This window comes from Schistocerca serialis, chromosome 2 (assembly GCF_023864345.2).
Source record: "Schistocerca serialis cubense isolate TAMUIC-IGC-003099 chromosome 2, iqSchSeri2.2, whole genome shotgun sequence".
In the NCBI taxonomy this organism is placed as follows: domain Eukaryota; kingdom Metazoa; phylum Arthropoda; class Insecta; order Orthoptera; family Acrididae; genus Schistocerca; species Schistocerca serialis.
In genome coordinates, this window is record NC_064639.1 from 545735005 (window position 1) to 545753437 (window position 18433).

General features: G+C 39.9%; 1 protein-coding gene across 1 annotated transcript in view; it reads right to left on the reverse strand.

Moving 5' to 3' along the window:
• Window positions 1–18433, reverse strand: part of LOC126457522 (CCAAT/enhancer-binding protein zeta) — a 222367-nt gene that overhangs the window by 183187 nt on the left and 20747 nt on the right. The window contains exons 2-3 of the mRNA XM_050093865.1: window positions 9753–9900; window positions 83–191 (exon numbers count right to left, since the gene is read on the reverse strand). Of these exons, the coding sequence (XP_049949822.1) occupies window positions 83–191; window positions 9753–9881 (238 nt within the window). The 5' untranslated portion in view covers window positions 9882–9900. The remainder of the gene's footprint in view (window positions 1–82; window positions 192–9752; window positions 9901–18433) is intronic.

Here is an 18433-nt window from a genome sequence, read left to right on the forward strand (position 1 = left end):
AAAATTAGCTATTTCAAGCTAAATGGTTGACTGCTGTAGGCTATTTCATATTCATAAAAAATATATTCCATGCTATACATACTGTTTGTAAATGAACAAGTCTCATCATTTAGTAGTTTCTTTGCTTCTAATTTTAAATGTTTTATTTCTGCATCTGACACTTTTGAGAATTCCTCTGGATCATCTGGAACCTAAATACATAAATATATGAAAAACATTAGCATAAGGGCAATCTAATTAAATCACAGGCTTAAATGACATGTTAAGTCTAAATTAAACAGGCCTTTCCTTAATAATTAGAGCAATTATAGTAAATTATCTATTTTCAGTGACTATATTTGGAAGATAGCTAATTTCAGTGCATCCAGTAAAAACATTGGGGCTTTATTCACTTAATTTAAATCATCATAGGACTGTAGAATACTCTTTGTGAAAATAAATGACATGGAGATTATGGTTCAAGAAAGTATAGTTTAATTATCTTTAAAGACTGTACACAACTACAATTCCTATTAGTAATAACTAAAATCAAAAAATCAGTATCCCATTGTGCTTGCTTCTATGATAATGAAGCACTCAAATATTTCCCATTGGACCCTCATAGACAAAATGAACATTAATAAAACTGACAAACCGCAGGGACAGATTCCAGACTCGAAATGGAGGGAAAAAGGTCCTATGAATAAATGTCCACAAATGCATCATTGCCACAATAGATGGCGCTGACAAATGACAGTTCCTGACCAAGTTCCATGTGTTCCTTGTATGTTGCAGGCTGTGAGACTGACGCAGCATACTGAAAGCAGCAGAACAATCCGATATTCCTGCCGAGAACAAGCAGAGATGGTGTTTGTGTACAGATAAGCAGATGGAAAATGTCAAGGGACAGCATGGTTATACCAAAACAAGTATGCTCACAGAGACCAACCACATAATAAAACACTTCAAGCCCTTTTTGTGTGTTTACATGATCATGGTTCCCTTCAGACACATGAACATGCATGGAGGCTGCGGACTGTGCATATATGAGATATGGGGGACCAGGTTCTACAGGATATTGGGACAAACTGTAGTACAAGGTCCAGGCAAGTGGCCCGCCAACAATGTGCAAGATACAGTACGATTAGGTGTATCCTGCATGACAATCACTACTATCACTATCACCTGCAGTCACATGGAGGACACTTTGAACATCTATTGTAAAGTGGATGCGATACAGCTCTGTACTGGGTTCCGGGATGATTTATTGTCGTTGCACGCACATCATCTATTTCCAGATACATGTTCATAGGACCCTTTTCCCTCCATTTCCAATCAGGAATTCAACCCTGCAGTTTGTTGGTTTTATTAATGTTCACCCTGTATATTATCATCAACATGTAGTGTTATCACTCCATTGGTCACAGAAAAGCTTATGCTGTTCAGATATTTTACACAATATTTTTTATACGTCACATGCAATGAAGGACATTGCTTGGAATAAAATTATACACACTTCACAAACTGCTTTCACTGTGAAGTGGAATCGATCTGGACCACAGCTCCATACAACACAGTGTGACTATATGTCCAATAGGCAATTAAATACGAGGATATAAGAGAGCTAACAACCCTCCTCCCCCCCTCCCACCTCTCTCTCTCTCTCTCTCTCTCTCTCTCTCTCTCTCTCTCTCCTCTCTCTCTTGCACACGCGCGCACACACATACCCAACCAAGGATCAGGAGAGATGAGGATACAAGAAATGATTGGTTCTAGACGTGGAAATGATGAGAGTTAAAACCAAGAGAAATTAACATGAAAGATATCAATCTGGTTAATATGTGAAAGGTAAATGCTTCATTTGAAGGTAAGAAATAGGCAAGAAATTGGACAGAGTTAATAACTAGAAATTTGAATAAACTAGAATGAAATATAAAAAAAGAAAGGTTGATGAAGGCAAAAAGGGATAAGACAATGGTACACATGAATAAGAATAAAAGGACAAACCAGAGGAGAAACTGAAGGAAGGAGAAAGTGACAGAAAAGACAAAATACAGCAAAATAAAATAACAAGATAAATAGAACTACAAAGATAGGAAGAGAAAAGTAATGCTCAAAGTAACAGAAAGTGGGTGGAAATGATACTGTGGAGAGACCTGTTGTGAATATAGTAGTGTACACTAAAAACAAGAGTGTGGCAAAAGTCTACATCCTAAAGAACCAGTTAGTATCTGTAGTGTATAAGTGCTGGTGCTGGGATAAAAGACACAGATAATCTCTGCTCTTGTATTCCCCAACCTGTTCAACAAAAAATTCATTTTTTTTACAAACTCAAGTTTATTGTAGTAGGCTTTGATTACAAGTTCTGAATCTCTGTTGATTAATAAAAAATGGCTCTAAGCACTATGGGACTTCACATCTATGGTCATCAGTCCCCTAAAACTTAGAACTACTTAAACCTAACTAACCTAAGGACATCACACACGTCCATGCCCGAGGCAGGATTCGAACCTGCGACCGTAGCAGTCGCGCGGCTCCGGACTGAGCGCCTAGATGTTGATTAATAAATGGGAACCTATCCATTTCACGGAAAAGAAATGAACAAAGCAAAATACATATCTTTACAACAATAGTGAATATACTCGTACTCTTGCAAAGCCTCTCACTGCACGCCAAGAGTAAGTGTCTTAACTTTTATGCATAAGTCCGAGAGAAACGTAAATAATATATAGTATACACTCTACAGGATACATTTCTTTATAAATGGTAATAATGAAGATGTCAACACACAGCACAACATTTTTATAGCAGTGGTGATGTCCCTAGATATCATTCATGTGATCAGTTCTGAAGTGTTCAATACTAACTCCCATTGTGTCAACCAGTGCACTTGAGGTATCAGGCTACTACACTCCTGGAAATTGAAATAAGAACACCGTGAATTCATTGTCCCAGGAAGGGGAAACTTTATTAACACATTCCTCGGGTCAGATACGTCACATGATCACACTGACAGAACCACAGGCACATAGACACAGGCAACAGAGCATGCACAATGTCAGCACTAGTACAGTGTATATCCACCTTTCGCAGCAATGCAGACTGCTATTCTCCCATGGAGACGATCGTAGAGATGCTGGATGTAGTCCTGTGGAACGGCTTGCCATGCCATTTCCACCTGGCGCCTCAGTTGGACCAGCGTTCGTGCTGGACGTGCAGACCGCGTGAGACGACGCTTCATCCAGTCCCAAACATGCTCAATGGGGGGCATATCCGGAGATCTTGCTGGCCAGGGTAGCTGACTTACACCTTCTAGAGCACGTTGGGTGGCACGGGATACATGTGGACGTGCATTGTCCTGTTGGAACAGCAAGTTCCCTTGCCGGTCTAGGAATGGTAGAACGATGGGTTCGATGACGGTTTGGATGTACCGTGCACTATTCAGTGTCGCCTCGACGATCACCAGTGGTGTACGGCCAGTGTAGGAGATCGCTCCCCACACCATGATGCCTGGTGTTGGCCCTGTGTGCCTCGGTCGTATGCAGTCCTGATTGTGGCGCTCACCTGCACGGCGCCAAACACGCATACGACCATCATTGGCACCAAGGCAGAAGCGACTCTCATCGCTGAAGACGACACGTCTCCATTCGTCCCTCCATTCACGCCTGTCGCGACACCACTGGAGGCGGGCTGCACGATGTTGGGGTGTGAGCGGAAGACGGCCTAACGGTGTGCGGGACCGTAGCCCAGCTTCATGGAGACGGTTGCGAATGGTCCTCACCGATGCCCCAGGAGCAACAGTGTCCCTAATTTGCTGGGAAGTGGCGGTGCGGTCCCCTACGGCACTGCGTAGGATCCTACGGTCTTGGCGTGCATCCGTGCGTCGCTGCGGTCCGGTCCCAGGTCGACGGGCACGTGCACCTTCCGCCGACCACTGGCGACAACATCGATGTACTGTGGAGACCTCACGCCCCACGTGTTGAGCAATTCGGCGGTACGTCCACCCGGCCTCCCGCATGCCCACTATACGCCCTCGCTCAAAGTCCGTCAACTGCACATACGGTTCACGTCCACGCTGTCGCGGCATGCTACCAGTGTTAAAGACTGCGATGGAGCTCCGTATGCCACGGCAAACTGGCTGACACTGATGGCGGCGGTGCACAAATGCTGCGCAGCTAGCGCCATTCGACGGCCAACACCGCGGTTCCTGGTGTGTCCACTGTGCCGTGCGTGTGATCATTGCTTGTACAGCCCTCTCGCAGTGTCCGGAGCAAGTATGGTGGGTCTGACACACCGGTTTCAAGGTGTTCTTTTTTCCATTTCCAGGAGTGTATAAACAATTCATTACTTTTCAAAACTCTATGTTTTCCAAAGTATTAGATGTACAAATACAAACTCACCAAGTTTGTATTTCACATGCTACAAATGTTCTATGAATGCCTCTCTGGCCACATGACACATGTCCAAGTGGTAGTGAAGTTTGTTCCATACCGTAAGTAGCAACAACCTGTCAATAGTCATCACAACAGCACTGATGCTTTCTCTGGTTTTTCCAGTGTTCTTGGCATTGAGTGCACATAAACATGGTCCTTAATGTACCACCAAAGGATAAAGTCACAATGTGTTTGGTCAGTCAACCTGTGGGGCAAAGGGGACAAAGCTCATCATCTACAACACTATGCCCAGTTCAGCGATGTGGAAGTTTGTCATTTAGATAGTGATGTACATTGATGGTTCACTGACAGGGTGCTCCATCCTGTCTGGAGATGAAATTCTCAGAATCGATAGTCAGTCGTGAAAATAACCACAACTGCTACATATCAAGATAACATGTACTCATCATAGTCTTTCCAAAGAAAAAAAAACGGCCCATACAGCTTCCTCTGTAACATTCATCAACCAGTACTCTACTGTTTACAGAGAAAATCAGTGTCCCTATACTCCTGATACTAACACATAATGCTCTGTTCATGTGGCGGTTCTTTTTCATAATTCCTTTTGAATGCAAGGGTGCACTGTTGTAACAGATAAACATCTCGCATTTTCCAACAGACAAAAGCTCTTTTCTAGCTTTATAGCCATTCTGTCAAGGCACTGCACTCTTAACACCAACTGGTGGGCACAATGCAAACTTCATGAGTTTACGGTTTTATTTACACATTAATCAGATTTGTAGATGTAATGTTTTGAAAAAAAAAAGAACTTTGAAAATGACTGAATAATTCATAATAGCACTGTTCATTGAGCACATAAGTACACTGTAAAAAAGATTTGTTCTTTGGATTTGTCTTCTAACTTCGTTCATTTTTCTTTAGATACATACACAAATGCTCAATGTGCAAGGATTCATAAGTGACTCAAGTTTTATTTCAGAACTTCTCCATAATTCTTCAGGAGTAACAGTCTGAACAGCTTTTGTTGGAGATTGATTCTTCAGACAGACTGCAGTGTGAATGGCTTAAGCTCAAAATTGGTGCATCCTGCATCAGTAAACATCGATCTTGCCCTTTTAATGATTGTCGATTTCAGGAATTCTGCATCTCTGTGTTATTCTTGTGTGTAAATAATTGCTGTCTCACACTGAATTCAATTTGTCTTTTAAGAATGACTTCATATGCTGACTTACAAACTCAATTTCATTATCTGTTCAAAGTATTTGAATTTTTTTGACTATTTTCCTTTTCTACTTTTTCTTTGAACTCAATGAAAGTACAGCATTCTGCTTTTGTTGATTTTAGCGTATAACCAAATGGCTTCCTTGACATATCACCCATAAAAAGTGAGTATATAATGTGCTCCTGCCTATGAAGTTATGCCCATTAGTCCACAAACATTGGAATGTACTATATCATGTAGATCTTTTGCTCTTCTACTTCATGTTTCAGGAAAAGGTTATCAACAGTTTGTATTAGAAATTCCTCCAAGATACTTTAATTTCGCAGTCGTTAACATAAGCATTGCATTATTCTACAGCACCTTACAATCACAGATACAAAAAGATACACACGGGAATTCGTGTTGCTCAAAAAAAGTTGTTCAATGACAAAATAATATTATGAATGCAGAAAATAAAAGCAAATTATTATGGGATGCCATAAAGCATAAAACTGGAAAGTACAGTAACATGCAAATCGAAGGAGGGGAGCAACAGAAAATCCTGAGGAATGGGCAAATTTTGTGAATGATTATTTCCCCGGTATTGTGGAGAAGTTGCAATAAAATCTCTCCAAACATGTCAATTACATGCAATGAATTATACTGCAAGAACAAATACAGTGTTCACCATAGGAAAGTTTGAAGTCAGGAAGAAAATAAAGAAATTAAAAAATAAGAAATCAGCAGGAATAGATGAGGTTCCAGTCTCTGTTCCGAAGGCGTGCATACACAACATATGAACCCCCTTAACAAACATAGTGAACGAGTCTTTTAAACCAGGTGTTTTTCCAGAACACTTAAAGCACATGCTTATTAAACAAAGATAATGCAGAGAGTATGGAAAACGACATGTCATTTTCAGTATTGTAATAACAGAACCAAATCTTGAAAGGTAGACTAATGAGTTGCATAAATAGGTACAGGCTTTTTAATGGAATAATTTGATTTCTGATGAGGGAGAAGTGCAATATTGGCCTTAACAAAATTCACAAAAGTGGTACTTAAAGCTCTTGACAAGTGCCTCTGTTTGCACAGCTTCCAGGAGAGGACAAATTAACTCAACTTGTTCATTTATTTTGAGACAAGTGAAAATGCGACAGCAGCATAGATGAAATTGCTCTAATAAATGCCTAAAGGATGAGATATGACAAAAACAATAACCGACACTACAAAGTTAAATAGTGAGAGTTATGTTGCACATCATTTTTAAACCACAGAAACAAGCCATATGAATAATACTTAAAAGTATTGGTTGGGCTCAGTGTTAAGAACTAATTAAAATAAACAGGTATCCTTACTGAACAAAGTGAACACATCTACCAATCTGCTGCACATATCAGTGAAAACATTAGTAAGCATTTCACTAAAAGTTCTACAAATAATTATGGAATATAGTGCCTGAAAATAATGTCTCATTCTCCTGAGCTCAACAACTCACTCACCGGGTGGGGGGGGGGATACTGACTTGGTTTTCCAGATGGATTGAAGGGGGACATGGATATGTATATGTTCGTGGTCCTGCAGTCACCAGAGTGTGTCCAGTGGGTAGAGTGGCGCAGTGCAGAATTATGTTTTATATTATATTTGATACAAACTGTGTATGATCAAAAGAACATTATATAATAGAGACCAACCAAATGTGGCAATGCAGTTATTATGGAGAATGGAGTTTGAGCTGTCTGGTATCCTGATTTTTTTAATTTATTAGTTTATTTTGTTATTAGTAGTTATTATTGTTAATTTTTATTTATATATTATTTAACCTGATCTGATTAGGACCATCAGGCCCTCTCTCGCATCGGACCAGAGTGTCACATATACAGTACCATTATAATATGACAAATAATATTAAACTAATTTGCGTGTCTATAGTGACAATTCAAGTAAATAATTCTAAGAACTACTAAATATAATATTGACAGTACTACTACTGAAATGATCGTATGGCATTGTTGGCCGCGAGGCCCCATATGGGAAAGTTCGGCCGCCGTATTGCGAGTCCTTTTTAGTTGATGCACTTCGGCGACTTGCTAGTCAATGGTGATGAAATGATGATGAAGAACACACAACACCCAGTAATCACGAGGCAGAGAAAATACCTGACCCCGCCGGGAATCGAACCCGGGACCCCGTGCCCAGGAAGCAAGAACGCTACCGCAAGACCACGAGATGCGGACAGTACTACTACTACTATACTACTACTACTACTACTATTCCTGATGCTGCTACTGCTGCTGATGATGATGAAGATGATGATAATATATGTTATATCTGTCTTCTGAAGCTAGAGACATTATACAGTTCTCTAATATAATGCAGGAGGTTATTCCAGAGTAAAGTACCTGTTACTGAGAAGGATTTCGAGAAAGTAACTGAATGATGGAGGAGGACAGAAGGTTTTGCTCTGCTGGGAAGGGGTGTTTCTGCCACGTAGTTCAGACAAGAGCTTTAAGGTCAAGGAGACATATGACAGACAAGTGTATGTTGCTTATATAGTATAGAAGGCAGAGGGTATGGAAATCTCTGCACACCTTGCCTGCACATGGCTGGGGCAGCTGTGCATATCATGGTGACATATGGACATCAGAGCTATAATGAACAAAGGCATTTGCGACCACTTCCAGGTGCCGAATTAGAAGTATGAGTGTTTGTACAAGTTTCTTTTTCAGATCAAGAGGGTACAGCTTTTTATATTTTTGTACAGGGTGGAGAGATATTGATGCCTTCTTGCACATTGCTGTTTTGTGCTGAGTCCAATTTAAGTTTTCTATTGTTATTATTACTCCTAGACTCTTTGCTGAGGGAGAGAAGTTGATTTCTATCCCATTCAGGGTTAAAGATGGCAGGGATTACCTATATTTATATAGAATGACTAACCAGTACCATTTGGCTTTTGGATGAGTTCAGCATAGCCCTATATCCTGCACCCATTTTGATATGCACACAGGTCAGGTATTGAGATTCATGACAGCCCTCTTCAGGTTCTCCTTGGTTTTCCTAAATAATTTCAGACTTCAGTATGGCCACAGCTGACCACTTGTCCTTTCCTCATAAAACATACATATGTATTATGTGTGTGTATATTGGAGCTATCTATTTGCAATGTACTATGATAATGACAAATCTCATATCACTGTGAGATTGTCCCTGGAGAAACAAATACACGAGTAATTCAATATCTTTCCTAATAAGATCCAAGATCCAGCTAAAATTTTACTGGAAATGGCAATGAATTATAATAACGGGTTGCTTGTGCCCGGCAAAAAGAAGCAGACATCCCAGTGTGAGTGAAGTGAATGTGGAGCGCATATGAGAGACATTCATAAGGAGTCCAAAGAAATCGGTGCATCATGCAGCAATGACTGATGCCTCAAATGCAATCGGACTCTCCGTTCATCTTTCAGCAGGATGGGGCTCCACCCCATTTTCATCGTGAACTTTATGGGTACCTGAACATGGAGCTGCTGCATCGATGGATCGGCTGTGCTACAGAAGGGGCCAACAGTTTCATGAAATGGCCTCCCCGATCACCAGATCTCACTCAGTGTGACTTTTTTCTGTGGGGATACATTAAAGATCTGGTGTATGTACTGCCTCTGCCATGTGATTTAGCAGAGCTCCGGGAGAGAATGCGGGAAGCGACTACCACAGTCGATGATGCCATAGTGGGATGGGTACGGCACGAATTCAATTACCACATTGACATCTGCCAAGTCACTCATGGTTCGCATGTCGAATGTTTGTAAAAAAAGCTTTCAGAGTTTCTCTTCAAAATGCAATATGTATGACATCTGCACAATATGTAGTTCTTGTACCATAAATAATTGAAAGTGTTCCGGACTTTATGTACACCCAATATTGTGATTCAACGGATACAATCATACAGTTGTAGAAGAAGTGGATAAAAATTGAGTTATTTATTACTAAACTGAAAGGAAACTAGACTAATTTTGTTAATGAATATTGCTTCAAATGCATCATATGATATATTTCTAAATAACTTAAAGATTTCCATTTCCGTTTTTTCTAACTTAAAGTGTACATTTATATAACATATAATCTACAAAGATTATGCCAAAAGTTCAAAGTATAAAAAAAATCTTAACTGCAATGAATACCTGTTTGTACCATTTTCCCATCTCATGTGTTCCAACATCGTCTTCTATTTCATGAAAAGTTGACACCACACTTTTCTTTTTTTTAGAGCTAAAACGTTTGGGTTCTGATTTCACTGTATCAACTTTCATGTTACTAGTCTACAGCTACCTGAAAATGTAAGTAAATGCTGATAACAATACGAATATATACTGTGTCACAATAATACATGCACTTCTGCATTAATCTGTCATCATGGACTGCATTAAAAAAACAGTATAATTATTTCTGAAAATGTTTGACAAACTTGAGAAATCACTGAACAGTTTCTACATTGCAGCATGCAAACTACAGAAAATAAAAATAAAATAAATGTTAAACAAGAAAACAAATAGTTCTATAAAATAATTAAATGAGTTCAACAACAAATTAAAAACAACATCACAAAAAGGTCACATTTTAAAACTAATTCATCATATACATTCATGAAATGAAAACTACATTCAAATTTATGCAAATACACTAGTTGAAGACTACTCAAACACAGACAATAGTAAATGAAGGTTCTAATGAGACTAGCACCACAAGAGAAGAGACTAAATTATTGGGCAAGACATAAGAACATCATATAACTCTAAAAAACGGAACATTGGTCTATAAAATGGCATAACAACACACCCACATACGTGGAAAATGTTTGCTGAAGACAACAAAAATCAGTTCACATCTAGTGCAATACTCATTATTCAGAAGTCTGGGACCTAATTTTTTATACTTTGATCCTCGCCAAAAATATATTTAAATTACTTTTCAGCTTTTTATTATGCATGGTACTGCCCTTTTTCAAAAATCACAAAAATACTACATTCATCTGCAATGAACGCTATTATTCATAAAACACACACATAATTCAAAGCAGAAAGCATACCTCTGACCTACGAAAGACCTTGATGGAACTGATCTTAAAACAACACTACAGTGTACAGTTGAAACAAGTGAATAAATAGTGACTGCAGAAGAGAGGTGGGCAAGTTGAATACCATAGTGTTTCAACACAAATATTGTTTTCTGTGAGCACTATACTTTGGAGAGAGTTCAGTACAGCTTATCACGATATTGCATTACACACTCCTTGTTTTTAGTCTCAGGATGTAAAATGAAGGTTACTCCTAATTTCCACAGACTCGCTTAATCCTTTATAAGAGTTTTTGAAGTGCATTCACACGAGACTGCTTTCAGCCAGGTTTGATCTTGTTAGTAAACAACACCTGAAAAGTTGTGATAACATATTACAAAGCTACCAGTGCTTACAATGGGTGGTTTCTAATAGGCAGTTGCGTTCCAGAAAAATTACACCTACACCTACACCTTCACTTCGCCTACACTTACATCCACAACTATACTCTGCAAACCACTGTGAGGTGTGTGGCAGAGAGTACCTTCCATTGTACCAGTTATTAGGGTTTCATCCTGCTCCATGCGTAGAATGTAGGAAGAATGATTACTTGAATGCCTCTATGCATGCAGTAATTACTCTAATCTTATCCTCGTGATCCCTATGTGAGCGATACGTAGGGGTTGTAGTACATCCCTTGAGTAATCAGTTAAAGTCGGGATCTTTAAATTTTGTTAATACACCTTCTCAGGACAGATGACATCTATCTTCAAGAGTCTTCTGCTTCAGTTCTTTCAGTATCTCTGTGACACTCTCCCACTGATTAAATAAACCTGTGACCATTCATGCTGCCCTTCTCTGTATACGTTCAGTATCACCATTTAGTCCTATATGGTACAGTTCCCATACACTTGAGCAACATTCTAGAGCTGGTCACATGATTGGTTTGTACGCAATCTCTTTTGTAGACTAACAGTCTACCAATAAACTGAAGTCAACTACCTGCTTTACCCACAACTGAACCTCTGTTGTCATTCCATTTCATATGCCTACAAATTGTTACAGCCAGTTATTTGTACAAAATGGCCAATTCCAAAATGACTCATTGATATTATAGTCATAGAATACTAATTTTTTTTTTTTTTTTTTTTTGGAGCAAGCCTCCAATCTCATCAAGATCTGACTGAATACTTATGCTGCTTCTCTCAGATAGTACTTCATTATAGATAACTGCATCATATGCACAAAAAAAACCTGCTTTTACTATTAATATTCTCTGCAAGTTCTTTAATATACAAGATGAACAACGAGGTCCCAAACAATTCCCTAGGGCACACCCGAGTTATTTCTACACTACTGGCCATTAAAATTGCTACACCAAGAAGAAATGCAGATGATAAACGGGTATTCATTGACAAATATATTATACTAGAACTGACAAGTGATTACATTTTCACTCAACTTGGGTGCCTAGATCCTGCGAAATCAGTACCCAGAACAACCACATCTGGCTGTAATAACGACGTTGATACGCCTGGGCATTGAGTCAAACAGAGATTGGACGGCGTGTACAGGTACAGCTGCCCATGCAGCTTCAACACGATACTACAGTTCATCAAGAGTAGTGACTGGCATATTGTGACGAGCCAGTTGCTCGGCCACCATTGACCATACGTTTTCAGTTGGTGAGAGATCTGGAGAATGTGCTGGCCAGGGCAGCAGTCGAATATTTTCTGTATCCAGAAAGGCCCGTACAGGACTTGCAACATGCGGTCGTGCATTATCCTGCTGAAATGTAGGGTTTCGCAGGGATCGAATGAAGGGTAGAGCCACGGGTCGTAACACATCTGAAATGTAACGTCCACTGTTCAAAGTGCTGTCAATGCGAACAAGAGGTGACCGAGACGTGTAACCAATGGCACCCCATACTATCATGCCAAGTGACACGCCAGTATCTCGGTGACAAATACATGCTTCCAATGTGTGTTCACCGCGATGTCGCCAAACACGGATGCGACCATCATGATGCTGTAAACATAACCTGGATTCATCCGAAAAAATGGCGTTTTTCCATTCGTGCACCCAGATTCGTAATTGAGTACACCATCGCAGGCATTCCTGTCTGTGATGCAGCGTCAAGGGTAACCGCAGCCATGGTCTCCGAGCTGATAGTCCATGCTGCTGCAAACGTCGTCGAACTGTTCGTGCAGATGGTTGTTGTCTTGCAAACGTCCCCATCTGTTGACTCAGGGATCGAGACGTGGCTGCACGACCTGTCACAGCCATGCGGATAAGATGCCTGTCATCTCGACTGCTAGTGATATGAGGCCGTTGGAATCCAGCACGGCGTTCTGTATTACCCTCCTGAACCCACCAGTTCCATATTCTGCTAACAGTCATTGGATCTTGACAAACGCGAGCAGCAATGCCGCGATATGATAATCCGCAATCGCGATAGGCTACAATCCGACCTTTATCAAAGTCAGAAACGTGATGGTATGCATTGCTCCTCCTCACACGAGGCATCACAACAACGTTTAACCAGGCAACGCCGGTCAACTGCTGTTTGTGTATGAGAAATCAGTTGGGAACTTTCCTCGTGTCAGCACGTTGTAGGTGTCGCCACAGGCGCCAAACTTGTGCGAATGCTCTGAAAAGCTAATCATTTACATTTCACAGCATCTTCTTCCTGTCGGTTAAAATTCGCGTCTGTAGAACTTCGTCTTCGTGGTGTAGCAATTTTAATGGCCAGTAGTGTACATTATTTATTTATTTATTTATTTATTTACACGTCAAGTTCCGTAGGACCAAATTGAGGAGCAAACCTCCGAGGTCTTGGAACATGTCAGTACATGAAATTATAACATAAAAGTAATAACAGATAAAAATAAAATGTTTATGAACCCAAAAAAGTCAAGCCAATAAGGTTCAGTAAATGCAGTCAACAATATAACATAAGAATCAGCTTAATTTTTCAACGAACTCCTCGACAGAATAGAAGGAGTAACCCTTCAGTTTTAATTTGAAAGCACGGGGATTACTGCTAAGATTTTTGAATTCAAGTGGTATCTTATTGAAAATGGATGCAGCAGTGTACTGCACACCTTTCTGCACAAGAGTTGGATTTCTGACGAGTATTAACTAAGTGATAGCTGCTTATTCTTGGGAATAAGCTGATATTGTTAACAAGTTTTGAAAGGCCAATGTCAAAATACCCAGACTAGAGAACAGGAGTCGACAAGAGGTTCGCGAACTTACACCACTTATTGCCCGAACCGCCTGTTTCTGGTCCAAAAATATTGATTTAGAATAGGAAGAGTTACCCACAAATATAATACCATATGACATAAGTGAATGAAAATAAGCAAAGTAGGCTAATTTTTGTGTCAAATGATCACTTACTTTAGATACCATTCGAATAATAAAAATGGCAGCATTAAGTCTTCGAACAAGATCCTGAATGCGGGCTTTCCACAACATAATAATATTTACCTGAACACCTACAAATTTTAACTGTTCAGTTTCACTGATCATATGCCCATTCTGTGAAACTTAAATGTTGGGTTTTGTTGAATTATATGTTAGAAACCGTAAAAACTGAGTCTTACTGTGATTTAGCATTGGGTGACTTAACAATTCAGCAGCCAATAAGAGTTTACTAGCCGGAAATGGGTGACGTTTCCTCGATTATGACTGCCCATCCAAGATAACATGCTGCGTCCTCCCTACCAAAAAGTCCTCAATCCAGCCAAAAATGTCACTTGATACCCCACATGATTGTACTTTTGGCAATAAGCGTAGGAGCAGTGCATCCCATTGTACCAGTTATCAAGAAACACTGCATCCACCTGGTTGTCCAGCTGCATACCTGGAGCTTTGTTCAACTTTAACGATTTAAGTTGTTTCTCAACACCACTGACATTAATACTTATATTTCACTCATCTTTCCAGTGGTTCGAGGACTAAACTGCGGCAATTCTCCTGGGTTTTCCTTTGTAAAGGAGCATTTGAAAACGGAGTTAAGCATTTCAGCTTTTGCTTTGCTACCCTCAGTTTCAGTTCCCATCTCATTTGCTAACAGCTTTTATGTACGAACAGAATTTCTTTGGATTTTGTGAAATGTCATTTGAAAAACTTCTGTGACTGTAGACATTGAATTGCTCCCTTGACAGCCAAATCTATTTCATTCTCCATCTCTCTATCTACAGCCCTACACTTTGTTTTGTATCTATTATGCAGTAATCTCTGTTTCTTTAGAAGTTTTTTTTACAGTGACTGCATACCACGGACGTTCCCTCCCATTATGGACTACTATACTTGGTACATATCTATTATCCAGTGACTGGTCAACTATTCTTTTAAACTTGTTCCAGAGTTCCTCTACATCAGTGTTTCCCAATCTTTCTTAGACCATTACCCCAGAGTGCAATTAGATATTAGTTAGTACCTCCAATTCCCCCCCCCCCCTCCTCCACCCTGCTGTCTGTTGTTGAGTTTACTTCCTCAACTGACATCACAAGCTTATTAGAAACTGGCTAAGTGAATTTCTGTACACTGTGTAAAATGTAAATTTGAAGAAACCTCATGTGCTACAGTTTTGCTTCAGGCCTTCTGTCACTGCTGCCAATCTTTACATTCTATGGTGTGGTGTGCAGCAAAATATATACATGAATAGTGTACATAGTTGTTGCAACAGTATCATGTCAGATTTGAACAGGAAAGTCTTTAAAATGTGCTATTGCAAGAAACCTTGTTCTATTTCCGTGTGACATCTCTGACATAGCATATCATCCGCATGAAAAGTACAAGGGTCACTCCAAAAAGTTGCACACTATCTTTTTTTAAATCCATCTTTTATTCTACATGTTTGAAAGTTTTACAGTGTGTAGATACATCCTTTAGGAACAATATTTTCATTTCTCCACATAATTTCCATAACTCTCAACTGCCTTATGCCATCTTGGAACCAGTGCCTGTATACCCGCACGGTAAAATTCTGGACCAACCTGTTGGAGCCACTGTTTGGCAGCGTGCACAAGGGAGTCATCATCTTCAAACCTTGTTCCATGAAGAGAATCTTTCAGTTTCCCATAGAGGTGATAGTCGCATGGAGCCAGGTCAGGACTGTAAGGTGGGTGTTTCAGTGTTGTCCATCTGAGTTTTGTGATTGCTTCCATGGTTTTTTGACTGACATGTGGCCGTGCATTGTCGTGCAACAGCAAAACATCCTGCTTTTGCCGATTTGGCCGAACACGACTCACCCGAGCTTGAAGTTTCTTCAGTGTCGTCACATATGCATCAAAATTTATGGTGGTTCCACTTGGCATGATGTCCACAAGCAAGAGTCCTTTGGAATCGAGAAACACCATAGCCATAACTTTTCCAGCAGAAGGTGTGGTTTAGGTTTTTTTTTTGCTTGGGTGAATTTGCATGATGCCTCTTCGTCTCTGGTGAAAAGTGATGGAGCCATGTTTCACCACCTGTCACAATTCTTCCAAAAAATTCATCTCCACCACCCTCGTACTGTTCCAAAAGTTTGCTGCATACCATATTTCTTGTTTCTTTGTGAGCCACTGTCAACATCCTGGGAACCCCCCTGGCACAAACCTTTTTAACGCCAACACTTTCAGTAATCTGCAAACACTTCCTTCCCCTTTCCCAACATAGCATGACAATTCATTCACTGTGATGCATCTGTCAGCAGTCACCAATTCGTTAACTCTCTGCGAGGACAATCCTCAATATTGCCGTGCCCGCTTTCATCACGTAACCTGCTTGCCCACCGACTAACAGTAATGCGATCAACAGCAGCATCTCCATACACCTTTTTCAACCAATTGTGGATGTTTCCCACTGTCTCGTTTTCACAGCACAGGAATTCTATGACAGCATGTTGCTTCTGACGAGCGTCAAGTGTAGCAGCCATCTTGAAGACATGCTGTGACGGCACCACCCACGGGAACAGGTTGAACTAAGTTTGAAAACGAGCAGGAAGGATGTATCAACACACTTTCACGCAGGCAGAATGAAAACTGTATTTTTACAAAAATAGTGTGCATTTCTTCTGGAGTGACTCTCATATATTTTCAGGACTTCACAAAATGCTGTCACCCATACCTGCACTACCATCGCTGAAGGGCCACTACCGTTCTCCACACATCCAGTAGGTGAGCTCTTTTTATATGTTTAGTGTGGTGTGATGGCTGTGCTGGCTATTGGGTGACTTAACACGTCGCCTGTCAATTAGAGTTTACTAGAAGGAAATGGGTGATGTTTCCTCGATTATAACTGACCATGTTCTTTGAGACTCAATGTTTGAATTTAAAAAGTTGATGATTGATAATGTTGTTGAATACAGTACATCGAAAACACATGCAAAAAGATGAGACTGAGTTATAAGTGGCAAAAGAAAAGGTGGTAGTTGGGCCCCTTTTCACATATTGGCTCAGTCCAGAACACTTAGTGTTGACTGTTTTGCTTTTCCATTACTGCTGCAACCTAGCAGTAGTTGTATCACAGCTGCTTGGTAAAGCTAAGGGTTGCAAATTGTTTGGCAAACACCAATCGTGGATTACATTAGCATTTCCTCTCTTACATTTCCCCTCTCCACAATGGCCTAAAATATTCCCTTAATTCTGCCACCACCTGTGATGCAAATCATCTGTCTTTTGAACCACTTATAACTTGTTTAGTCATTCATATGTCAACAGGACAAAGTCAAGCAAGAACTTAGAATCAGGGTAAACGTTACTAGGAAGAAATGAAAAACCGGGGAATTTTTAGCACTGATCTTATGGGTTTTTCACAGGCACTAAGAATTTATGGTGTAGAATCATGAAAAACGTAAAATTGGAGGACATAAATTCAAAGTTTCACTGTATCCACATTGAAGACAGACACTTGTGACAGAACACACTTCTCCTGCAATATTCCTCTGCATTGTGGCACTTTTTGACCTGCAAACTGCAACCCCATTTAAAATCAACCAAGTTAAAGTGTGTGCACTGTACTTATAGTTCGTAAATCACTTGATTGTGGCGTTCTTTACTTCTGAACTGGCAGAAATTGGAAGACTTCAGGCTGGAAATGCTTTGTTTCTCACCAGTCACTAAGAGTAGCAATAATAATAATAATAACAATAATACATTATATACATTATAGTAGCCCTTATGCTGTTACCGCTGTGTCATGCTGTCAATAAATTCATTTATATGTTTTGAAGTGAGTAATGAAGCAATTTCTGGACTACTGCAGGTAGTACCTACAACTTGCAGAGGACATTTTCTGCTGTAATCTCCACTGCAATAATGCTACTAATTGAGAAAAAGTAATCACTGATAAATTATATAATCAATATTATAGTCTTAAAAAACTATGATAATAGTAATGATCTTTACAAAATAATTTAGTTTTGTGACCGAAAGAGAATCAAATCACTTAGTTTGTACCCCTCAGAAAATTTCACTTTATTACACCCAGGTTGGGAGGCACTGCTCTACATGCTGTTGATCTGTGCTGAAAGTTTCAAGTTCTTTGTTGAGATATGACACTACTGATTTTTTATCTAGTTTACTGAACATATATATCTTTCTGTTTGTTTTAGTTGTCTTTTGTGCTTTGGTAATCATTGTTGTCACAACCACATTATGGTCAGTGATATCAGTTTTGTTGTGGACATCCTCAAAGACGTCAGGTCTAGTTGTTGCCATCAGACCCAATATATTCCCATCATAAGTGGGATTCCTAGCTATCTGTTCTAGGTAGTTTTCAGAGAAGGCATTTAGTAAAGCTTCACACGGTATCTTATAA